Here is a 26,098-nt window from a genome sequence, read left to right on the forward strand (position 1 = left end):
ACATTTCAGAGCCCCCTTTCAAGCCAACACGAGGTGAATATTTGATATTCAAAATATTTATATATTGGCAAAATATTCCTTTAATATCTACACCCTTTATCACTTTCCCCCTTTCTTTTAACTTATTTCTGTCTTCATCATTCTAACTTCTCTTTCATTTCATCCATCATTTGAGCTCATCTTTTCAATGGTTGAGTGTCTAGCAGGGATGTAGCAACAGCTAAATTGCCCGACAACTTTGACAGTTGTAAGGGTAAAGCTTTCAGTTGCTGCCAGAGTGTTATGACTTACAGTAGACGGGCCTGTACACGCTCACCTCCCCATAAATGTCAGGATACAGCAGCTTGCCAACTTCAAAAACACTCCAGACTGAAAGCCCTGCTTCCTCAGATAAACTGTCCACATTAAGACTGACCAATGGACTGTTTCACAGATACAGCTCCGGGAGGATGAAAAAAAAAAAAACAGCTTTGAAAGGTTTGGACGGCAAAATAGTTCTCTGCGGATGAAAGAGCTCACATGTCATGTTCTCTGTCGTACTGAATAGGCTTGAAGCTCCGACAGCAGTATGGAGTCCGTCTTTTTAAAACACTATTAGTGCTCTGCTGCTGCTGCATTGCAGTTCAATTTCGTTTTTGCCAGCTGAGAGGTCTACCCAGTGTGCACATTACTTGGAAATACAGACTCATTCCTCCAGCTGCAATGCTGTTTGACTTGCAGGGCAACATGAGAGCACGACGATGACATTAAGAAGGAAATGGACAGTTATATTAAGGCTGGTAGAGGAATGCATCGAGATGGTGACTGAGCATTGTGAAAAATGGCTCCTTCTGAGCATAATGACAGTTGGTTACAGACTGTTATAATCACGTGATTTACATCTATGATACCGTAAAATGAAAAAATAGTAATGACACCAGCACAAAATCCGTCCTTTTCCTATATAGTCAAGCTGTTGCTTTATAGTGAAAGGGAAACAAAATAGCAACAACATTTTACCAATTTATTTTCCACAAAGAAACATCTTTAAAATAGAATAGATACAACAGCATTAACTTCAGTGAATCAAACTGACACAGTTGGAGTTGTTGAGGAAAAATTGTGTTGAAATGAGCAAAATAAAATCAGATATGTTGTGACTTCTAAAATGCACTTGTGGTAGTAATGCTCGCACACACCTTCACAATATTTGTGTTAGTATTACGAAATCGCTTTTCCAGCTCCCAATGTTTGGTTTGAGCCATCATTCATCTCATCACTAATCCCCTTTCAGCATTACTGTACATTTCTGCTCAAGTATGGCAACAGGAAGCAACTTCAGACAGTAGAGAAAGATAATTAGGGCTCATGTTCACTGAGCAACTGTCTCTGACAATGGCAAGCGTTGTCTCCAGCTTCAACATGGTCCTCCTCACAGCTTCACCACCTCTCACTGTTGCATCACCGCGGTGCCATCCTCCAATTAGAGCAGTTTCAGGACATGACCTTTTCTTTAATACCCGGGACTAGACGGCATTTCCACTATCACAGCTTTCTCAGGTCCAGAGGGTTAGTCCAATTTGCCATAATTTTAAAACACAAATATGTAAACAGCTTAGAATATATGCACACACGCAACAACACATTTTTAAAGTCCAAAGCATTTCATTCCACAACGCAGTGTTTCTTTTTTCCTCGCTCTTCTCTTCTGCAGTGCAAAAAGAAAAAACTACAACAACCGAAAAAAACAATAAATAGACTTCCTCTGGTTTATATATTTCTGTGTTTATGTATATACATATATATATATATATATTTATAGTGATGGGTCTCTACATGAGCACGCAGCTCTTGGCCCGGTCCTTCCTCATGGTTGGGGCCTCGTCTATTTGCTCAGTCCGACCTGGCAGGGGTGGCAGGGGCAGCTGTGACACTCGCTTCAGGCCTCTGCGGGAAGTGCTGCGTTTTAGCTGCGGCTTGTGCGCCCGCCGCACCGACGCCACCGTGGTGACGTGGAACACGTCCCGAACGCTGTTCTCCGATACCTTGGATGTGCACTCGACGTAGGCCACCGCCCCCATCTGTCGAGCTATTGTGCTGCCCTGGAACACGGAGACAGGCAAAGCAAAAGACAATTAGTGAGCAAGCAAACATAATTTATGGGGCATTTCTGCCAGGAAACATGAAAGGGGAGAATGCATGCAACATTTTATCTGCAGTGCCACAGAAAACTTCAGCTCGTAAAAATTGACATTTTCACAACACATTTCTGTTTCACTTTTTCTCCTTTCAATGCTTTTGTATGAACTCTTTTCTAACAAAACTCCTGACCATGATGCGTTCTCTCTCGTTTCCTTTTAGAGGTTGTGCTTGAGTTTACTCCACGTCAAGGTGTTGTCAGAGTGCTTTCACAAAAAAATACAATTTTACAACATGCACCCCATCCGTCATTGTACCTTGGCAAAGCAGCCATTATATCTCAACGGTGGAAGACTAAATGTCCCCGAATGAGGCAGCAGATACGAGACAAAGATGTCAATCTAAACCGTAGACTGAATGTCAATGATCTAAACATGCCTGGAGACAAATGCAGCTCCTCCAGCTGAGGCATGAATAATGTAGATGCTCATATCCTCAGTCTGTGGTGAGAGAGTGGGAACCGAGCCCACTGGGCCGCTGTTGACATGGTCTATGCAGCTATTTAGAGAGAAGAGACTAAATTCTAAGTGAGCTCCTCCAGCATTGTAGCTCACCCTTGAGTAATGTTACAATATACCCGGTTAATTGAGAGCATAAATTGTTTGCTTGAGATGAAATCAAGGGCAAATTAAATTGCCTCTCTCTTTCATGCAGGATCAAGACAGGTAAAGGTGGTAACCGATGAGACAGGACTGCATTTCCCATGACCCTAAAATTGCATGCTCTCCAACACAGAGAGCTTTTCATCCCCAGTGGACGTGGTTTGATTTTTATCGCGGTGGTTCACTGAGCCACCTACAAGAAGCAATGAATTCCTCATTTGGTGGATCTGCAGATTTAGATTCAAGGGTTGCGGCTGGAGGGAGCCACAGTGGAGTTTTTCGTGACAAGCGGAAAAGGCTTGATGAGATCTTGGGCAGATTAATGCGGAAATGTCTGGAGTTCACCCAATGGTCACTCTCGGGCGACTCCTCAGCTGTGTTGGAATTCAATTTAAGATCAACAACAGGATAACAACGCAGGTTATTGGATTAGAGACCCAAAGATGTTTACTGTGCACAAATTTGGCATCTTCTGTGAGACACATTTTCTGGGCTTGTTGGAGGGACAAACAGGAGTTGCCTCACATTAAACTAGGGACTGAGAAAGGAGCAAAACAATAGTTTAATGTAGGCATGGCCACAAATGGCCCCCATATATTTTACATCGGCTCTGTGGTTTTCCACTCCATCTTTTGTTTATGTATCTTATTTACATGAACTGTCAGTTGTTTTCAGTTGCTGTTTTTCTTTGGAGGCTTCGTGCTTTTACCCTCCGGCAAGCTCTCAGAAAGCAGTGAATAAAAAAGGCTCCTTTGTTCTGAGGGCCTTTGTGTGGTGGTGAAAAAGCCCCTCCACTTTTTGTATGTCCAACACAGGAGAGCACAAAATGAACACGCTGAAAGCTTATTTAAAATTCACAGATTTACAGAACAGTTTATCATCCCCTCCCGCTTCTCCCCATCCCCTTGGCTTCGAGGTCATGGCGGCATGCAATAAAAAGGGCTCACTCTTTTATCAATGTCCGTTTTCCTATTCATCCTGCATTTTGGAAATCTCCAAATCTGCATGAATATTTCATTTCAGGGAAAAATGTGTCCCTCGACATTAACTCCACTAACCGCCTGTGCCTCTTCCGCGGCCCTTGCCATAAGCAACCTTGCATCGCCTGTCAGCAAATTTCGGTCAAAACGCCAACCCCAGCAACATACACACAGCTTTTATTCTGCTGCGGTTGATTGTGTTGCATGAGTCCCCTTTCACACTCTCTTCCTGTGGGACCTCACCTGAGAGGCGATGCCAAGATGGAAAAATTGTACATAATCACTGTATCGCTTTCTAATTTCTTTTCCCGAAAACCGTTGTTGTTTTCAAGTCTGTCTTTTTTTCCCAGGGCACCTTCCGAATCCCGCTCTCATTTCTCACCCCTCTTTCTCCTCACATATCCATCATGTGCTTGTTCTCACCTGCTCGTGGGTGACAGGGATGAGGCGCTGCTTGGAAAGCTCCCTCAGGGTGCTGACGTCTGTCCTCATGTCCAGCTTACAGCCCACCAGCACCACTTTGGCGTTGGGACAAAACTCCTGTGTCTCCCCCTGCCACTGTTGAGACATGAACCGACAGAGATACATCACTGATTGTGCCAAACATGAGAGTAGAGCCGCCTGTACCGACTGTGATACAGTGACAACCTTTGACTCCTCTGACACTGGATACCTGAGCTCGATGGGGATTTGTGCTCTCTTGATAAAAGACAATTGTTCAGCTCAGGAGTCACAGAGAAATGAAAATATCTTTTGAATCTATATATCCGCAATCCATGAGTAGATATTTGTGAAAAAAAATCATGAGTGCTGTAACAATAATTTAAAGGAGTCCACTTCTGAGACACCATCAAACAGCCCTTGGAAATTGTGATTTCAACATTTGTTATTTTAAAGACTTAGCAACCTAATCAATTATTTGAAAAAAAATTATGAATTAAAATAAATTGTTAGTTGCACTCCTGTAAAACATAAATGCTTTAGGGCTTCAACTTACAATTTTCTGAAGTATTGATTCATGTCAATTATTCTCTGGATTAACCACTTATTGTTTGATCAATACCAAACAAGCAGTGAAAGTGCACATCATAATTTACTGAAGCATATCACATCTTTACATTGCTTGCTCTTTATTCATGCCACTTTGGTTCAGGTTTCTGCAGTACCCATCAACAAATGTATTTCAGGTTCTGTACAGAAAAGGTTGAGCGGTCTTAAATGTCACTTCTGAAACTCAGCTGAACCAACATAGTCTCCGTTCCCTGCAGGTTAATACACGACCGCAGCCAACAGCCCTGAAATATTCCTCATGCCGTGTGCAGAATGTCAGGGTGTCCATTCACTCGTCATGTTGAAAACAACCTTTGACCTTTCAAGCCCACCCCTATTCTACCAACAACACCCAATCAAAAGCTTTGATTGTTTAACCATCTCTCCTCCCCCTGCTGTTATTGGGAAACCTTGGTTTGCTTGTTCCTAGAGGTCAAGAGTCTAATTTGGGACGGTGATTGTGCAACAGGTTTACCATGTGCCCCTGAGTTTCAGAGATTACCAGGGTGACAGCTAGGGGTCAGGGGTCATGGCAACCCCCTGCCAAGGGATACATGGGAAAACCAAAAGCTTGACGGCATCTCGGCTTCCTCCTGTTGACAGAGAGCACTGAAGCTTGTGAGATATGTGTGAGGTAAAAAAAAGTGTGGGTTAGATCTACGAAAGTCTGCAATTGGCATTTTAGCAGCTCCCCTCAGACCACTAAACACGTCAACGAGCCAGCCGTGGGAACTGTCTTTGAACAAGGAGCACAGTTCAAAAGGCACACACACACACACACACACACACACACACACACACACCTTCAAGATGAGAGACCACGAAAAGGCATGGACCTATTTTACATGACACCCATCCACGCAAGCAACCCATTAAGTTGGGTGTCTCTACATGTACAATAGGTATTGCCACCGGCTTTTATAACACTTCTATGACCACAACCCCGCCCTGCCAGTATCACACTTTAACCGCCACTCCAAACTCAACTCCAGTATCGCAACATCTGAACCATAGGCCCCCTTACAAATTTGAAGTGCCTGCATCTGGCCAACTGTTCTGAATAAAACTTTTTAATTTCTATTTAATTTGAGATTGCCTAGAATAGGGCTCGTGAACAGACTCTGCGACAGCTCCGCTTTGATATGGTTGATGTGGCTAATTGGCATATGTGATATTCCTCTCGCAGCCACTCTTGTGCAAAGCCTCTCTCCTCATTCTTCACTCTGACCTTCCGTTCCTCAGAGGCACGAGGGTCAAGTGTCCATGGACGTTTTAATGAGATAAAGGAACGGGAGGCTGTAACCTCTGTGCTGATTTGCTCTATTGTTGAGCCATGAAAATGCAAGCTGCTGCTGCTGCTGAGTGGGAACAAGATGCTGATCGGCAGAAACAAGATTTCTTTCCGGTTAGTTCTCCAGTGTCAACGCAGATATTAAATGCTGATCCATAATGTTGAGAGGAGGAGATAAAATAAAAAATAAAAAGAAACACTTACCTTCTTTATGACACTGTCCAAAGTCTCTGGGCGGCTGATGTCGAAACAGACGAGAACTGCATCCGAGTCAGGATACGCCAGTGGCCTCACGTTGTCGTAATAGGAGGAACCTGTGAAAACACAATAACATATGCCATAAGGTCATGGCGTCTTCTGATAAATGCCTGTGTATACTTGCTTTTAACCTCAATTAACTCTGTGAGGTTCTTCATCTCAGCCATATGGCGTCTGTCAATTAGAAACATGCAGCATATTGCTGGAAGGTGTTCTAAAAGTCAATAATACATGGAGCGCTCGTTAAAGCAGAGGCCGTGACCTAAACTTGGACATGCTGCATCTTGAACGCACTCTGCAAATGCAAATGAGTCTTGATCTTAACAGTTGTGTGCACATATTTGAGTATCTTTGTCTCTTGGGCTTCCACACAGCTATGGCCTCCCTTTATCAGAGTGCTTCAAAAGGAATGTCGAGGGGTTACTAAGACACACACACACACACACACATACATAAGTGAATTATTGTGGGTTGAAGACCGGAGGACTTGTGCACACGGTCCATAATCATTCTGAAACAACACAAAGGCCAAACTAAAAGGTTAAACCGCTTAATTTTGTCTACTCATCCCTCTTCCTGTCTCTTGCAAATGGACCTCGTTTTAAAATCGCAAATTTCTTTCTGACTTGAGATTCACATGCACTTGCACGCCTTTCCTCACTCTCTCTTTTCATTTATGTACCTTGATCAAATCTGAAGGCGGCGTGGTGTCTCTGTACTTTCACAAGTTGCTCGGTTCCACGGGTCATGCTCTTTTACAGCTCTCATTAGAAGGCTTGTAAAAATTCTCTCTCTAGCTGTGGTTGTGGCTGTGGGCACCCTCCCTCCTGCTTTCCCTGGGAATTAGTACGGAACTGAACTCTTACATTTCGATAGCAACAGCACCCTGGCTGCAATACATTTAGTGTCATGAAAACTCCCACGTTTTGGGGGCAAATCATGACATTTTACCCTTACAACTGCTAGAAATGTGCATAGATCAGTGAATCACATGCTGCTGATGAATGTTGCACACTTGCTTATTTTCTTATACTAAAACAACTAAAATATTACATTTAATCTTATAAGGCCACACCAACTGAGTATGATAATTACAGATTATCTTTATATACTTTCTGTTAATATGCTCATACCAGACCCAACACAAAAGGCAGCCAGCATGTAAAAGAGCCGTGTGACTTTGTCTGGCAGGGTAAGTGGAGTCTGCACAATAGCACTACAGCCTGTTTTAGCATCACTATGTTCTCTTTGTTAATGATGGAATGACAATAGCTGCATGCGGCCCGAACCCCCACTTATTTAGCTGACTGTCCCATGATGACCTGCTCCCTCTGCACTGGGAACAATGCAACAGCCTGCACATTAAAGATCGATGTGCCTCCAAGTGAGAGAAACAGTTTTATTTACATTCTGTTTCTCACCAAAAAGCACTCCGCCTTCAAGGGCTAACAAAAATGCTGAATACCTATCAAATATTACAAGACTTTAAAGAATAAAACGATGTGAAATATGAATTGTTTAGGTCTCTTGGTATTGCGGCATACCACTGGAGATATGCATTACCGCTCTCTGCAAGTCAGTCTATCACACACTAGCTCATGGTATGTATGAATTTACTAAGATAACTACACTGTGATACAAAATGATGGACTATTCATTTAATGAAACTTGCTCAGTGCACACGTAAATGTTCTTTAACCATTTTTGGGCTTGTAGAATTGTGATAGTTTGTCTAATTTGGACTTGCACAATGTATATGTATAATAAATAAATGTGTACATTACAATGCATAAGAGGGATATGATCATTAATAAGGGATATTGTGAATAATATTATTCAGGATGTGTAATTGTATGCATAAGAAGGGCAATCTGTTTTTTATTACTGTATAATGATTCAGGTGTGAATGGATTTTAAAATGGAGGTAGCAAACCAGATGGATACACCATGTGGTTAGGATTGTGTGACTTTTACTTTAAGAGGGTCTATCTTCTGTTGATCAGGAGGCGTAGTGAGACATAAAGACACAGGAAGTAGAAGAACTTCCGGTGCGCGGACTGTTTTAGTGACTGGATGTACTTTTTTGTAGTCAACGAAGAAGAATATCTCCGCCTCTCTGATAACACCGGACCAACGGAGACACAGAGACTGGGGAAAGGTGTTTGCATGAGGGAAGCGCCTTAAGCTCCGTGACTGAAGTTGTATATTAACACACGCGCGAGACCGTACGGGACCTTTCTGTTAGGACGTGAAGGAGACAGCTAACTGCTTGCGGTCTGTGAAATTAGCGGAGAATCAGAGGTCCTCGATCGAGTATTGTATTTGCTGATTATCATCATCTTTTATTATAACGCATTGATTTCTAGACTTCTCTTCGCACGACCACCTGGGATTCTTGGTCATATTTAACAGGCTTTATACAGCATTGGCATAAGAGGCCTCTCTGTACACATGCAGGGCAGGCACATCTTATATTGATACAGCTCTTTGCAACTTTTATGTTTTTATGGGCCCTAATGGCTCAAATTGTGGTGACACAAATTTGCCATGATACATTATTCTCATCGTTTTCCCAACAATATACGCAATGTAATGATTAGTTTTGATTTACATGATACTGATTGGTTATGGGGACAAGTGTTTCTGAGACCCTGCACATCACATACCTTGCTATCTCCAACCATTGCTAAATTGCTGCACAGCCTGATGCTGTTGCTGTGGGCTTGGTCCATATTAATCCGTATGAAAATAATCAAGGGATCCCAGCATATAATATTCTTTTTATTTTGTTCAACATACACTGCAATCATATTTTCAGTGTAATATAGAAGGAAGAAATGAAAAATAAATGTTGTTTTAGCCCACCCCTTACAGGAATTCACAGTCCAGTCATCGTCTTAGTAACACAAGATTACTGTTTTGTAATGCTGAGAGAGCAGCGCACACACACACACGCACACGCACACGCACACGCACACGCACACGCACACGCACACACACACACACAAGAAAAGCCCAATCACACGGATGCCAAGTTGAACAGTCAGCAAAGCACACATTGCACGACAGCGAGCTCTGATTGGTAGTGGTCACACATGAGGTGCTGTAGCTGCTGAAGTTGGTCTTTAGTATGTATCACAGAGCAGCAGACCTTACTGAGGTTAGAGCTGAGAGGAAGAGGAAAAGCGCACGTGGAGGTGGAGAGGGGACAGAAAAGATTTAATGACTTTGATGCGAGGGCAAGTACAGAAGCATGAGATGATGAGAGAAGCAACCGCTGAATTACAGCAGAATACAGATGCAGGAGGAAACAGTTGAAACAAAAGGTCCTTGTTTGACTTAAGATGTAATTAGAGGCTGGAACGAGGCCGTTGGGATCAATTTGTCGATCCCAAAGATCAGAATGATTGGCAGGTCGTGGTCACGTCACCCCGCGCAGTATATCTGAGCTCTTTTGCCTTGAGCGACAAGGAAGCTACCTCAGCACTTTTGCAAAGTCAGAAAGAAGTCCTCTGAGGGAGAGGAGAAGAAACGGGCTGCGTTTTAAAACAAGCCAAGCAGGCACAAATAAAAGCTGATGACCATAACGATCGAGAACATGAGGAGGAGGAGACGGGGGGAAAAACAGGTTTCTCCTGATTGTAAAATATATCACCTCCACCGCCTGAAAGGCACTTGTACCCCTTCTAGCAAAGAGACATGACCAGAGATAAAAGAGGACGTCGCTGTGGAGGAGGGGAGGAGAGGGGCTGTGCAGTGGGTGTTTGGGTAGGTAATGAAAGCACTGGACTCGGCAGGACAGATCAAATAAAGAGGTATGAGAGCACTGGGTTGGCTATTGGTGAGGCTGGCCGGTGCCTATTCACTGTGAGGTGGAACAAAAGGTCAATTGAATTTTAGACAGAGCAGGCGGAGATGGATGGAGCAGGAGGGCGAGGGAGGGCAGCACAGCCTGGCAGGAACCACTAAAAACCATCACGCCTGACGAGGAGTGGGACCCTGCCACGTTGTGCCAAGGACAAGCATAAACCACCCCTCACAAAACCTCCTTGAGGATTAGCATTAGCCTGCTATAGCACTGGCGATCTCCTACAGTGAAATCTGGATTTTTGTCTTAAGCAAAAATAAATCAGCGCTGAGCCTCGCCTCTGCCGAGCATAGGTGACGGAGGTGGGAGGACAGCGTTCCTCACCAGCCGCCAGTCGAGCTTCATCAAAGGCCTGAATATCCCAGCAAATGTCGAGGCAGACAGGAACGCTAATGTACAGTAATAAAGCTCGAGGGTTTGTGGTACGGCTTCATTTAAGCCTACTGTCCCCTGACACATCGACTCCCCCGCCGGGACAATCTGTCTAAAACATGACAGCTCTCTATCTGCTCATTCAAACCCTCCTCTGTGAGAATTTCCATTGTGTGATGGAACATGAGATACACTGAACAATAAAACACAAATGATGCAGTTAGATGGAGAAGATTCTTTAGAAAACCTGTGAAATTGAGTGTGCGTCAACATCTAACAAAGCCTTCCAGTCTTCAGTGCATTAATCTGTACCATCACAGCAGGAATTATCTCTCTCTGCCTGTTGCATGCTCAATGCAGACACAGCTAAAAAGCAAACCATTATAAGCGAGGGGAAAAGAATAGTCTTTGCCTCGAGGCTCTGATGTGTGAATGCACATATGGCAGGGAGTCAACAGCAACTCATTAGGCCACACAACAAAACACCGATGCACACAGACAAAGGCAGGGTATAAGGAAACAAACACTCTCTGAAATGTCGACAAATAAACGAAAGCAGTTAGTGTGACTGAGTTCGCCCAAACCTTAGAAAATTAACACATTCAGCACCACATACCCGGCGTCTTTATTCTTCTGCAGCTGTTTTGCTCTTGAAATGCACCTTCAAAGCAAAGGCAAAACATTTCAAGTTGGGGTGCCCGAGTATCATAGCAACCCGGAGGGATGCAAATGGCTTCATTGTGAGGCCCTGAAAGGAAGTAAGGAGGAAGAGAGCAGGGGAGCGGAGGGGATCGTGGAGGCTAATGACTCCGGTGCATTGATTATTAGAGGTGACTAAAAGCAGGAGAAGAGGATTGGCACTCCATCCTTTAAAAGGTTGAGCAGACTTTTCTTGACTGAAGTTTGGTCTGTGTTGTGAACTGTTATGGTTTCTCCTCAATCAGGGTTTACTCACATATAAAAAGAGACTGCTACCAAGACACCTTTTGAGCGGAGGTGAGGTTACTTTGACCCGGTGTACCCATCTGCTGTACAAGCGTGTTTTCTTATACGAATATAAGCATGCACAAAACTTTCTCTTACAGTCCCACGTCCAGAATCCAATACAGTGTACCGGATATGGTGCCAATGACCTTATTCACATGGTGGAAATTGTAAACTCACACTCCAGATGGAAAATACCTACCTGGAAGATTGGCATAAAACTAGTGCTTCTATAAGAAGGGACTTCAAAAGATTTGAAACTCAATTTCAGCTGGTCACATTAGCGTGACATTTTTAAATGCCAGCTCTACCGTTTCAGAGTTTCGTCCATCATTTTCAGACTGCTCTAGGCAACCAGTGGTTTCCATTCATTTGCACAAGATATGGAAATCAATTAGAAGACTCTTCAAACGTGTTTGAGTTGTTTAATCTGTCACAATGAAGAGAAAGATCTGCATTAATTTTGGTCAGTGTCATATTTTCATGAATGTGATAAATATTAAAGCAGAATTGAGGGTCACTGCGATGTATTACACAAATCAAGCATGATTGAAGTTTCTGCTAATTTATATACAATAAATAAATGAATGGAAAACAATGCCTGCCATTAGAAAAGTAGAAAATTAAAAGGGGTGAAAAGTCATGATATCTCGTCCACAATTGTGGTGGGCCACACTTCATTGGATTAAAATGGATTTTAGAGTTCCAGTTTCTTGAGATCCATTCTTAATTAATTTGTTATTTCTTGGGAAATAAAGTCTCTCAAATACATGTTTCCATTGTACGCTGTTCTTCCTGCTACAAAATAGCAGAGAGGATGGACTGCATACTTCCTCCTCCTGTGATGTAACTTCCAAATGGCCATCAAAGATGTAAAGATTATATTTCTTGAAATACTGAAACTAGGAGGTGACATTAGCATTTTCAGATCACGATGAAATGTTTGCCAGATTCTGTGCAATATGTAGAAGAAACACAGCAATCACTTTGTACCACGGCCTCATATATGGAGCTTGGGCCAGTAAATCTGAGCAAAAGAAAATCAACTATGTTCAGTAAAACAAACCATAGCTTGTAATGAAGCAACCTCAGCTGGCCTGGACTCTATGATGGAACTTTTATCTTGGGTTGCTCATGCAACTTGACATATAGGCTATGCACGTGTACACACCTCACACACACACACACACACACACAGATAAAACTGTTGATCTGTAATAGAGATGGCTGTGTCGAATTTCCAATGGCATTAGCACAAAACCGGGACAGTAGAGGTGACACTGGGTTAAATGGCCATGAACCTCATGTCTGCAGCCTCCACACAGCGGATATTGATCAAAGCCCCCTCTGCTTTCCCCGTGGAAGAAGTGCAGCCTTTGAAGGGCATCAAGCACCTTCCACGCATCTGCTCTGAGCTGCTGTGCTGCCGAAGACTCAATGCCTGCGCATTGAAAAGCTGGGCCAGCCACAGCGCTGACAGCAGAGGCAAAAGGGATGGAGCAGCATTACTGTCTGTCTCCTGCTCGCCCCAGGGGTACGGAGATGGACTAGTGTGTCCGCTTTCAGTTACTCCTCACCCCCAGCTCCTCTTTTATAATCACAGTCTCTCTCTCTCTCTCACTCTCTGAGAGAGAGAGAGAGAGAGAGAGAGAGAGAGAGAGAGAGAGAGAGAGAGAGAGAGAGAGAGAAACAGCTTTGAATTTCATCTCCTGTAGTTTGAGCTCTGTGTCCTGTCTAAGGCTCTGGTTCATGCTGCGCTTTGCTTTTAAAGATCACTACAGTTCTTTTGTCGCAATCATGCAATCATGTCTCTGCTTTGATTTTCCCTTTCGAAGTGTGACATGACGAGATCTGGTGAGGCAGTCTATGTTGGTGCATCCCTCTGTGGACTTAATTCCTTGGAGATGTTTATGTGTTTGGATGTTTCAATACAAACACTACCCAGATTTTGTTTGTGTAAGGAAGTCAAGTAGCTAGGAACAACTGCTGGCAGTGTACAGGGAGAACACGCATATCCTGTCTTTATCTATTTCCTCAAACTCAACCGCAAAAGCAAACTCTTTGGACAAGACTCAAGAGCCATCAAATAACACAGTAAAAAAATAAAACAGCCAGCTAAAGCACACCATATGCTGACTTGAAGATAGTTTTTTTATTTGCACAACCTCTTTCACCACCCGAGCTAGTTATGGTATCCCCAAAACAAGTCTTCCTGCTGAGATTGTTTTTGTCTCGTTGCTCCACTTGAACATATCAAAGTAAAAAAATTCAGATGGCAAAGAAAGAAAGAAAGAGATATATATATATATATATATATATATATATATATATATATACATACCCATCTTAAATTTTCATTGATCAGCCACCCTGAGCGAACCACTGCTTTACAGGGACGTCCAGATTATGGATGTCTAGGTCAACAATCATTGACAATATAGCCCAAATGAATTAAAAATCAAACATTAACACACAGACAAAACAGTGATTTCGTGACCAAAATAAAGCACCATATTTGGCTTCCATTACTGCAGTGTGCACAGTTGAACCTGGCTCAAGTTTTTCCACAATAATATGCAACGTCATCCAGCAAAGCCCTGTGTTGAAAGATCACATTCAAGCAAGCACACATGCCAGGCAGATCTAATCACATGGCAGAACACACTTGCGTTAACCTGGGTACCACTAGGTGCCGCCAAATCCTACACAGAGTTGCTCTAATCTAACTAAAATGGAAAGAGTCTCGGTCTGTATGTCTGTCCTTCGAGTTTCTTGATAACCGTTCATCTAATCAACGTCACACTTTGGCTGTATTGCTGAGGACCAGGCCGCAACATCTGAGTCTGTAAAGTGAAGCCAATGCGGAACTTCAACTTGCATTCATTCTAACAGCCAGCAGGGGTCAACTCCTCTGGGAGCAGAAACAAGTCTGATTGTTTGTCCATGGGAAAATTACCCTCCTTCTCACTTGAGTTATTACATGATGGTGTTAGCCAAAAACCAGGATAGCGACGGCCAAAAGTTGTTCGGTAGAGCAGTTCTGGAGAAAGCTGTAAGCAGCAATAAGCAATCAGCCGAACGGGCAGTGCACTCATCAACTTTCAATTAATCAAAGTTTAAAACTGACGCATGTGACAATGTTCGCCTAAAAGTTTGATGCCTGCAGCTCAGTGCCTCCATTTGGATGGATAAGAATGATTTTTTTTTAATCAAGCTACATTGAGTATTTGTTATAAAGCACAAACAGTATTGTAGTTTATGCAATGATGTTTGGATTTTACGGCCAACATTAAACACCCACTAATTATTTGACCTAGTATTGGTGCTTTCCATGGTACAATTAATTCTGCTTTGAAAAGCTACAAGCCCTCCTCAAAGACCATCACGCCACATCTCCTTCTGCTCCTTTGCACGTGTAAAATCGCAGAGATCACATCCTTTATTTCCACTCCTACACATCTCTCAATCTCAGAATTTTCATTAAAACTTGTAATAACACTGGCGGAAGCTTTTCTGTCCACATCTGTCGGTCTGATATAAAAGAAGATGTGAGAATATTCAGGCAGCATATGAAAGAATAGCTTGTGAGAGGAAAAGGACATCCTCTGCTCCATCGAATCCACTTCCTCCATCCAAACACATCCCTATCATGGCGCTATCTATCCCCAAGCCCACTCTGAAACCCCCCAGGGAGACAGCCAGGGAGACATTGCACTACTTCAAGTGCAATTTCACTTCCACAAAAGCAGCAGTAGCGAGAAAGAGAGCGCATCGAATCTTGTTTATAAATAAAGTCATCCATAAATGATGGGATCTGTCGAGTGTGTGTGAGCGGGGTGCAGGTGGGGAGGGAAGGACGGAGGTGAAAGATGGCCTCCCTCCCTGTATCCCCTTACGCTCGGATGGGTTGCAGACGGATGCTTAGAGGGTTTTGCTCCCATGGTGGTGGGGGGGTTCAGAGCGCTAGCTTTGGGAGCAGCCGAACCAGTCAGTTTGGCTGTTTGAAGTGGACTGATCAAAGCTGGCGCTGCATCGGGTTCTGTTGCACTCGGTAGAGGGAGTGGACCGCGAGAAAACACACAGAGCTCCAGTTCCCTTGTTAGGTTTCCTGTCTGGAAAGGCAGTCACTCTGGCTGCTGTTGCCTGGTTTAGTGCAACGGTGCAATAGTTGGTGTCTCTTCTCTTGTTTAAGTCAACACATAAACAGTGCTGGGGTAACATCATGTGTTACTGCTTCACTGCATCAAGTAATGCAGAAATGGCTGAACATTGTGTTCCTAGTCTTACACATATAATTAAATGTTATGACACGTTTAATTAAAATGTGCATACATATCTATCAAGTATAATTAAGGTTCACTGCAAAACAAGCAATGTATAAATAGAAGCAAGCGCCTAAGTTCACACACACACACCAAATGTTTTCAAATAAATGTATAATTTATTGGGTTTTTATTCATTTAGAAAGAAGAAGGAGAAGTTTGTTTCTCTTTGGATATCTAATGGGGGAAACAATATTGCCCTGACTCATTGGCCCATTTGTGCATGAACCTCTTTCCTAAATAACATAAATAAAGCACAAAATGTTGGAGAGGTTTTGAATGCTGGATATTCTTGTGAATCTTCTTATGTAGTAAGTATAGAAGACTATCACAGCAACATGTAAGCTGTGTCTAGGTCATATCCGTCAAAGGACTTTACCTTTGCATTGTGCCGTAGATTATGTTACTTCAGGTCAATGAAGACAGAGGTTGCATGTTTCCTCCATCTCTTAATACAATACACAAAAGCACTGCATTAAATCCCCTACTGGACTTCTTATATTGCCTATATAGCTGTGTGTTTAGCGTGTAATAAGAGCGCTGCATTGGTTTAAAAGTGGGCCAGAGTTGCTGTTTGTGTGTCTGCATCCCTGAGGACCACAGTGGGTCAGGTCCCAAGGGTGCCACCAACAAACCTTACTCGCAACCAAAAGCCTCGGAGGGTGGGGTGGTGGGCTGGGCTGGGAAAAGCACAGATGTACACGTCTCCTTCTGTCCACCCTTTCTGTCCCATTCTGCAATTTTCAATATAGTGAACACTTGCTGCTCTTATAATATGCGCCAAGGGCGCCCCCCACACCTTGCATGCTTTTTACTCGCTTCAACCCCTCAGCCCCCCCATCTCTTTGCCTATTGGGTGAAGCAGCTGCTGTGCTTTCCAGCCTTATTGTCTACCCCCCCAGCGCCCCGGATCAGCCCCCATTACGCCTCTGGTCAGCTGAGAAACAATAAGAGAGGTCGCAGGGTCAGAGCTGTTGGAATGCCCATACACAAACCCATTCAATCACACACAAATGCCGACACACATGTGAACATGCACTCACACATAATTATAAACATGCACTCATACCTATCCAATACTCCAATAATCCAATATAACTGTGCTCCCCTAGTATTAATTACAATGTATTCTCATATCTGACCCTTTGTACCTTTGTTGCCTTAAATGCTTGCCAACAAAACTGTTTCTTATCTATATTTTATTCCTTTTTTGTCTCAGTCAGTCGTCATATAGTGTCATTCTCCTCTGCTAGTAGCACAGCATGGCAAGGTTCAAAGCCGAGTTCGCAATCCGAGTGTGAGCTCATCAAAAGCCTTAAGTGCACTTATTTTCATAGTCACATACCAAAAGACTCATTTTAATTCCGCCCATTTAAAGTTCATTCCCACTTTTTATGTGTTTTCCATTGGCACATTAAGTAATTAAAAGCCAAAAGCCACATACGGCCTATCAGCAGCGTGCAGCACAGTTCAGAAGTGGACATGCTATTTAAGAAGATTATACACTTTTGCCTGGTGCTCAGCATTAAGATGACATGGGCTTGGGGGCTGAGATGTGGTGAAGGAATGTGTGGGGGCTCTCAGCTCACAGCTGTATCCATGGTCACATTTACAGGCTCCTCTGACGGAGATAACAGATCAGACGGGATGGGATGCGGTCTCCTCTGGGGGCCTCCAAGAAGTGCTTGTTTTATTGTTTATGGGCGGGCGGACATGTGGGACACTCAGGGCTTTGTGTATGCATGTGAAAGTGGCAAAGGAATGGCTACATGCCTGTGTGGTGCAGGTGACAGGCTGCACTTCTGTGTGTGAGCAGAGGTGTCTGGCCGAGTGTGTGTTTCAGTGTCACTGAGGAGAGAAGTTATTCTGTGTGGTAATTGCAGCCTGTGTGTTCTTGTCAGTGAAGCTGGCTGGCTTTCATGCAGCACTTCTGCCCGCCCCCTGCTTAACACAGCCCCTGACTGCTGGTGACCTAAGCGCCGTGCTACAGAAGCCGCCTTGACTAATGGGCTATCAGAGATGGAGAACTGCGACGAGGGAAAAGATCGGAGGATGCATAAATAGCACAGAGGAAAAGATAAGTGACAATCCACCTCCAGAGAAGTTACTTTACGCTCTCCTGCAAATAAACAATCCTTCTGTTCCAGCTTCCTTTTATTTTATTTTTCTTCTCTTAGCTACTGCAACAACTGGGCCGCCATTTCCTCTTCAGCTTGTTGATCCTTTGTGTAATAGCCTATGAATATGATTCCCGTGGTGTTGAGCTCCAGAGAAGGAGCACAGCTGCTTGCCTGCTCAAGAAGCAAGACTTCTAACCGAGCAGCCAGGACTGCTGGCGGTACTCCAGAGTTTCTGTCACACAAACCCACTCAGAGAGTCAGGGTGCAATGAAGTGCAGCACTGTGCATGAGACCATCATTATTCAAGAAATTTAGAGCTGGAGACCATTTACAAAGAGGAGAAGAAAGGAATGTCTGTAACACAGAGGGGATTTGTTCATGCAATGCCAAAATAATTTGCCTCATCTATAATATGGGGTATTTATGTAAGTGCCATTTTAGTTATGTGATAGGAGCATATTTTTTAGTGAGCCGTAAACACATTTTAGTTATTGTCTAATGGAAAACCTGGTGATTTAGGGCACTTAACAGCCACATAGTGGCCATTAAAGTAAAGCAAATGCTCACTGCGTTTACATTTTTCTTGTTATTTGAAGTTGAAATGTATTTATTTGCATGTTAGCTGGACTCATTGTTCCTGATCATAGGAGTGATCAGTTCAGATGTCACTGAAAGCCTTGGCTATAAAATGTGAGGTTGTGTGTAGAATGTGCAGTACTGTGACAATCAAAGACTACACATCCACTTCACTACACGCAGCTCTTGCCACTTAGTTTCTAATATGCAAAACGTCTTTGTGGGCTCCAACCATTAACTGTAATCCCCAGGTTTATCAGGTTCAGGCTGCCAGAGAGGCTGCAGGCTCATCCCAAACCAGGGGGATCAGAGTCATGGAGGAGCCAGAATATATTTCCTGTCAAGCTCCTCAGACCCCAGGAACCAAACGGTACCCCTTCTGTCCAAAAGTAGTAACTGTACCAGTTACCGGTAACTGTACCAGTTACCGGTAACTGTCTATGAGAGTGGCAACCTGGGCCAAAAGCCCACGTTTATTTCCAACCTCTCCAAATCCAACATGGCAGTCACAAGTCAAACAACATTATTACACACCGTCCTCTGTGCTCACTCAGCCACTAAATTGAAAAGGGAAACTTCTATTAAATGTGTACAGTGTGATCACAATACAAAATGACATGCCTTCTCGTGCTTCAACAGCCATGCTAGTGGCTCTGTGAGTCTTTACTGAGGCACAACAGTGCTTTGAGCAGGGCAGCACCTTCTGTATTATCAGAAAAAATATAGGCAATATATATATATATTTTAAATCGGTCTTCTGTGACAATGGTGGAATAATAAGTGTAAGAACATGTTGATTTGATAATTAGTCCGTTAATCAACTTGTAAATTAAGAAAATATATATATATTTTTAAACAATTCACTGTTTCCATCTTCTCAAATGCAAGGATCTGTTGTTTTTGTCTTTTTCATATAATTGTGAACTGATGTTTTTTTTCCCCTGAACAGATGTCCGAAGACCCATATATACACTCAAGGCAAATTACCCAAGATTTGGGGTAAGGACTGTTTTTCTAAACTTCTTAAATGTGTTTGTTTAATTTATTTAGGTTACAGTATTTCAACAGCTTGCACAATCATCTGTTTACTCATTACCCAAAAATGTCATGCAGCCGTTCTCCCCAGTACAGGGGAGTGCCTTATCGCCTGCTATGCATCATCAAAACAGGTTTCGTTTAGGCAGTTATTGCCCTTGGCTGGTTAAGCAAAAACTAGGAACTACTTTCAGGGCTCAGGCTGGGTGCATACATTCAGTCATGTGAACAGCAGTTGAAAGGATTTCGTCGTTCTCCCTTCAGGATGCTGACAAAAACAAACATAAAAAAGGTATATTTACTGTCTGCAGTTAAATAAGAAGCATCCTTACCAGTGAGTTGCAACCACCTCAACATAATATAATTCATCAATTGCAAATTGTTGCAAGAAAAGAGAAGGAAATGTTGTTTGATAAATTATTTAACGTTGAGTCTAACATTACAGGTGTGATGCAAAGAGGTCAAACAGACCAACTGCAAGAGCCCAGAGCAAATCATGTTATCTCTTGCGATCCGCATAGTCGCTACTCAGGTCACACTGCACTTTGTGAGCATCCTCTGGCTCCAGTGAGCTATGGGTTTGAGGGCAAATAGCTGCCTGTTAAAAGTATGTATGCCCTGTGTTGTGGCTGCAGTTCACTCACTCTATTAAAGATTAATAAAGCGTAAAGTGTTGAAGAATAGAAAGCCTGCTGAACTCGGCATGTTTTTACAGGCCTCTGAATGCCCGACTGGTCCAGTGCGCTGAGAATGTGGAGTTTAAAGACACCAGGAATGTGGGAAAGTCGGTTTGAGAGGAGAGACAGCCAGACCGTGAGTGCTGGCGCTGGGAGTGGTGTTGCACACTTGCAGTGTCTTGTTGTGGTCTCTCAAGTCAAAACAATCACAACTCTGTCTGTGAAAAGTCAAGACCGCTTTGTCATGAGAAATGAACCAAAAGTAAAACATAAGACATCAGACTCAACATAGAAAAGTGTCTGTGTGAATGCGGTCATTTTATTTTAAAATGTCTTATAATTTCTGACTTTCAGATAAATAAATGCACGGACAGGGCAGCACAATAGTGTGTCAAACTGTAGCCAGATCATGAAAGCTTTTATATGTGCTCTTGTGAACCCCCCGTGTCAGGCAGGTCTATCGCAGGAAAAATCCTCCACTGAACAGCAAGTGATGTGTATCATGTTCCCAGCAGCAGCAGCACTTTGTTTAGAAATTAAAAAAAAGGAAACTATAGCGAACATCGCTGATCAGTGAAAGGGCCATAACAGAAACTCAAATTTCATTGGCAGAACATCTCAGGATAAGAGTGAGGGACTTGGGGTTTGAATGACGAGTGATCTCTGGGAAGTACATGGTGGAAAAAAACACCACAGCGTAAAAGATTTCAGCAAGAGAAGAAAGCAAAACAAGATTCCAGTGGATAGCCACTTGAAAGAACACTCCAGCATGACTAAACAGAAAGTAAGAGTTCCAGTTTCCTTGTGAGAATCAGGTCAGGCATTAGAAAGGCAGCAGGGAGGGGAAACTAAAAGATACGTGAGAGTACTGCCGTACTGTAGGAAGTTTCGGGAAACCCGGCCTGTCATGACTTGGTCTGGTAAGAAACAGCACGCACACCTCTTAGCAGGGTATTAGTCTGAGGCCAAGGCTGGAGGGAATCTTTCCCAGGCACCCTTACCATATTGGGAAGAGAATAAGAGTGTATTAATGCCTCAGGCTCTGTCAAAACCCTGACTGGCTGACTACCAATGGGCCCATGAGCATTGACTGTAATCAGTAATGGCTCTCAGACAAGTTATCAGCAAGCCGCATTGACATTTTGATCACTTATCAGCTTGGGTTGCTTTAAAAGTCCATTAAGACACAGATACATGCTAGAACAGACCATATCTCCCTGTGTGGCCGTCTGCACAGGCATACACAGATACATTTTCTAATTGACTTAATTCTGCAGATGGTCTGGAGCTGAACGGTTTAATGAGACCAATCTTATCAATGGTTTAACAACGAGTTCTGGGAACCTTTTTAGAGGCGATGCACATCTAACCGTGCCGTAGAAATGGGAACCAGGCGAGAAGCTGTTTGAATAGCCATGCCTCGGATAGCGATCAATATTGCTTTGTGAACGAAGCCAGACCACAGCAGGCAGACTTCACCCTAAATTAAAAGGGAGTGTGAAGGGGCTGAAAGTTTGGTGGTAAAAAAAAAAAAAAAAAAAAAAACTATACCCAGTGGGAATGGGATGTGGCTTAAAAAGAGCAAGTCGAAGACTGACTGACAAATGTCAAGTCAAAATGTAACTGGCTAGTGTTCTGTAGACTGCAGGCACCCGAAAGCGGCAGAGCACAATTCATTCTTTCTAAAAATAGCTTGGTGATGTTGTAGCTAGGTTAATGAAAGGCAAACTGGGTATGAATAGGAGAGGTCCGTTGGCTTGCTCCTCTATTGGCACTCGACGACCGTGATAGGTTCCTCCATTTTGGACTCCCTTCGCTTCCCTCAAAAGGTCAGCACTGTCTGACAGCTTGCAAGCGGCCCACAGAGTAAAACAGGTCAAAGATTACCAAAGTTTAACTCAAAGCCAAAGCATGTCACACAGTTACCTCCCCTGCGCGAGTAAATCCACTGATCGCAGCGATTACATTCAAATGAATTGATTTCACTCCAAATGGTGGTGTGACCATGCCTGAGAGCCTGGGCATTAAACTGGTGGTGCTGCTGGTGTGCATGAGAACAAATAATCAAAACAACGCTAGAAAAAGGGCAGGAGAGGGGCAATAAACAAATCAGAATCCAAAAGAGTTGGGAGCCATGGCATTTTCTTCAGATGAAAGCCTTTTTCAACTACGTGTGAGCCAATTCTTTTTCTTGTTGAAAATATGAACATCTGTGTTGTGAATTGGTGAAACATGGCATACCACATAAGGACCTCTGAACACAAACACACACGCACACGCAGAAGCACGCACACTTACCAAACACGCACACACTTGCCCTGTGGGTTTGGGTGACGCCATGTTTGTTGTGAGGTGGGCGGCTCCTGGCTGAAGATTAAAGACTAATACTGCCAAAGGTGGTTTAGGGTTTTAAGGAGGGACAGAAGCACAACACTCCCACTACATCATTAGGCTCCTACAGCCCAGAGATAAGGAACTCTTCTAAGTTGTTGCCCCGGGCCCCAGAGGACCCCGACCCCTGACTGACAGGCTCAAACAGATTTACTCCCCGGGTCGACACGAGGTCCCAGGCAAAACAACATTCTTTCACTGACTGGGCATGTAACATAAAAATACTCCCATCATCTCTCCTGGAAGATAGTTTCAGTTTATTGTTTGGGAATGTTTCTGGTAAAATAAGGAATTCCCACTGGGAAGATCCCATATTCAGTGGTGTGACTGGCCAGCCATGTCGCTGGTCAGATAGCTGACAAGAGCCTCTAGCCTGAGATGACCATGAGATGCAGATCCCAGGGTAGCAGGTAATCCATTCATGCTGACAAGACAGGGATGAAAGTAGACCATGGTTTTCCGTGCAGGAGTCTCACAGATGTCACGGCAGCATTCTGGGCAAAACTACTTCCTTAACAAGAAGCTGATTCATACACTGAAGCCCAATCACATGGAAAGTCATTCACCTGACAAAGCAAGGAGGATGTGTTATCAGAAATTCCCCTTCTGATGACACAACACTTCTTTCTGTGGAAGAACTGACGTCACCAGTCATTGTTATTTTAATAAACAGCTGATAATAGCATTCGGCGTATTTAAAGTTGACATTTTTAGTGCGGTGGGTTTATTCAGGGTGGGAAAACGTCCTCAAACAACATTTAGTTGAAACCTTAATTACTCAATCCAAAAAACAAACTTAAAACTTGATAAATTCAATAATTTCAGGGTTAAGGGAATGTGGTGGCCAGTTGTGTACTTTCTGGAAACATGACTCTCTTTATAGTAATGATCCTAACACATTTGTAAAAGAAATGAATCAGAACTGACAATGTGGCAAAGAAGGAAACTCAACCAAACCAACAAACGACATAATATCTGGCCGATATGTCAGCAAACCACTGCATCATTCTACCCTTTTAACAGTTAAGGCAGTTACTGGTCCCTGCAGGCCCATCCTGTCTCAATTATCCGCGCCCTCATCCCTTTCTCCCCCCCAACAGCCGCCTGACCCTGGGAAGAGCATGGGAAGAGCCCGCCACACACAGTGGACAGCACGGGAAGGAATGTCAGAGTTTCTAGCAAAGACAACAATCATAAATAGCATCATGCCGATGACGAATCTAAAAACAAAATACACCTCTCTCAAGTTGGCAAGGTCGAAGCAATTTGTCACAGAGATGACTGCTGGGAAAGTTGGAGAGGGGCGTTGGAGGCAGTCCTCCCACGGTCGCAGCTAGGGACCAGCACCACGGCAGGGCTGGGAGCGGATTGATTTGATGTCAGCCTCTAAGAGACACTGCAAACAGAGTCATGAAATTGTCTTACCTGACGTGTCCCACATATTCAGCTCAATCCGGTGCTTGTCTATCTCAAAACTGGCAGTGTAGTTTTCGAACACTGTAGGCACGTAGTTCTGTAAAATAAGGGATTTATTTTAGTTATCCAATTAAGACGGACAAGATAAGCATGTGTTTACACCGCCACAGGCTTTAGATAGACGGGTGGGGAAATAATCATATTTGAAATTATGCAGCAAATTAATAAAATAATGGCAGGCACATTTAACAGCAACACTATAGTTATATACTTCCATTGGGGATATTTTAGAAATCAAGTGATAATATAATAGATTAAGACAACGCCTTAAAGTTTTATGGGCAGTACTGCAGACTCAATAAAAGTCCATGGAGACATTATAGGACTATAATTTCACAGGTATTCATTGCAGTTCCGTCACCAGCGCTCCCTCTTTGTCTTGATTTAACAGTTCAGCCTTTAGGCAGGTGGATGTAACCTGCTGAACAAGTGCTACAGTAGAACTGTTCAATATTTTTATTGTAATGGCAGTGTTCAGCACTCATTCATAAACTCCTGGTCTCGTGTTTCTACAAATTAAAAACACTTCGAGTCCAGACTTTTGATAGACCTACCTCTGGATAGCAGTCCTTGGCAAAAACGTGCAGTAGTGCTGTTTTCCCACATTGCGTGTCCCCGACCACCACAATCTTACAGCGGCTGCCTAGACTGTCCATGGTTTGTCCGTCAGAGGTGTTTTGTTGACGCGCGGATGGATTGCATCCAGCATCCAGCATCGGAGACGTAGCAGAATAGAAGACAGAAAAGAAATGTGAGCAAATACATGCGCCGACCAGGTGTGCTCTACTCAGCTCCGTCTGTCCTGCGCGCAGCTCCCCGGTCCCGCTGATGCTGTCCGACTGGTCGGCTACCGAAACCAGAGGAAGGACGCGCGCAGCCTTCCCTGGAAACTCTGGCAGTTTGATTGCTGGCCACGCCCTCCTAATGTTCATCACTCATCACTCAACTCTAATAGGCTGCTCTGATAGACAAATAGTTTATAGGGACCTTATCCGTTTTTTTTTTTCTTTCTCCTGTATCTGTCTAATATCTCAATTATATCACTTAAGTGGGGACTAAATGAATGGGCCTCAGAGTTTATGGAGACAATTCTGCCTCCTGTTCTATACGCATATATGTCTTTATTCTTTTGCCCAAGAAATGTATTTTTGAGAACATCATAATTGCATCTGTGGGGCAGAAGATGGAGTGACTGCATGTATTGTGACTCTGCAATTACTATTGGAGCTTCAAATATAAGAACATGGCTCTAAAGAACACTTTATATTTGACCATCAGGTCCTCATAACTTTAATGTTGCAATAAACGATCATATCATAAGAACCATTTGAAAGCACATATTTTAGGCTTATTCCTAAATGAACCTTGTCAGTGGTTTCACTGGATATAATCTTAAACTTTTATTTCACAAGTAGCGACTTGTTGGCCAACAGTGATGTATCGGCTTACACCGATTATGCCTTTACTGTAGGAGACCACAAAAACAAACATCTCATCAATGCACTCTGGTGGGAGCCATTTCAAAAGTGTGAAACCAGTTACCACAGTATACTGGCTGGATTTGTTGTTCTCAATTAGTGTCTTCAGATCAGAGATTCATAAAAATACTAAATACTAGTGTGAAGAATAAGTCACATTTCTCTCAGTGATCAGGTATAAGGTAATCATTTCTTCACTGCAGTATTGGATACTGTGATAAATTGCTCTGCAGCAGGGACAATATTTATGAATATAAAAGAGAGAGAAAAAATGTTTTTTAGTGTCTCCTCCTTTTAAGTAACAAAATAGAACTCTTTAGAGGCCAGAAATAGGCTTGTGAAGCTTTAACATTCATCAGTGTTTTCTTCATTATTTATAGTGGTGCCTGTTTGTCCCATTATGATCACTGAATAAAGAGCTATTTGTCATGATCCCTGTT

The 26,098-nt window shown here is 43.2% G+C and overlaps 1 protein-coding gene across 1 annotated transcript; it reads right to left on the reverse strand.

Annotated features, from left to right (window-relative positions):
* Positions 1 to 989: 989 nt before the first annotated feature.
* Positions 990 to 24,991, reverse strand: rnd2 (Rho family GTPase 2). Its single transcript, XM_079232627.1, has 5 exons — positions 24,735 to 24,991; positions 24,130 to 24,217; positions 6,306 to 6,415; positions 4,184 to 4,318; positions 990 to 2,081 (listed from the first exon to the last, which is right to left on the reverse strand). Exons 1-5 carry the CDS (start codon positions 24,894 to 24,896, stop codon positions 1,812 to 1,814), a joined length of 765 nt encoding a protein of 254 aa, XP_079088753.1. The 5' UTR covers positions 24,897 to 24,991; the 3' UTR covers positions 990 to 1,811.
* Positions 24,992 to 26,098: the final 1,107 nt, after the last annotated feature.

Source organism: Taurulus bubalis (genome assembly GCF_910589615.1).
Source record: "Taurulus bubalis genome assembly, chromosome: 17".
In the NCBI taxonomy this organism is placed as follows: domain Eukaryota; kingdom Metazoa; phylum Chordata; class Actinopteri; order Perciformes; family Cottidae; genus Taurulus; species Taurulus bubalis.

What these genes read in the sequence shown, in the direction of transcription:
- rnd2 (XM_079232627.1), bottom strand. Translation starts at nt 24,896, where the DNA reads ATGCTGGATGCTGGATGCAATCCATCCGCGCGTCAACAAAACACCTCT. An exon ending in CCAAGGACTGCTATCCAGAG is followed by an intron (nt 24,218 to 24,734) that starts GTAGGTCTATCA and finishes CTTATTTTACAG; the next exon opens with AACTACGTGCCTACAGTGTT. An exon ending in TCCCTGTCACCCACGAGCAG is followed by an intron (nt 2,082 to 4,183) that starts GTGAGAACAAGC and finishes TCCGTGTTCCAG; the next exon opens with GGCAGCACAATAGCTCGACA.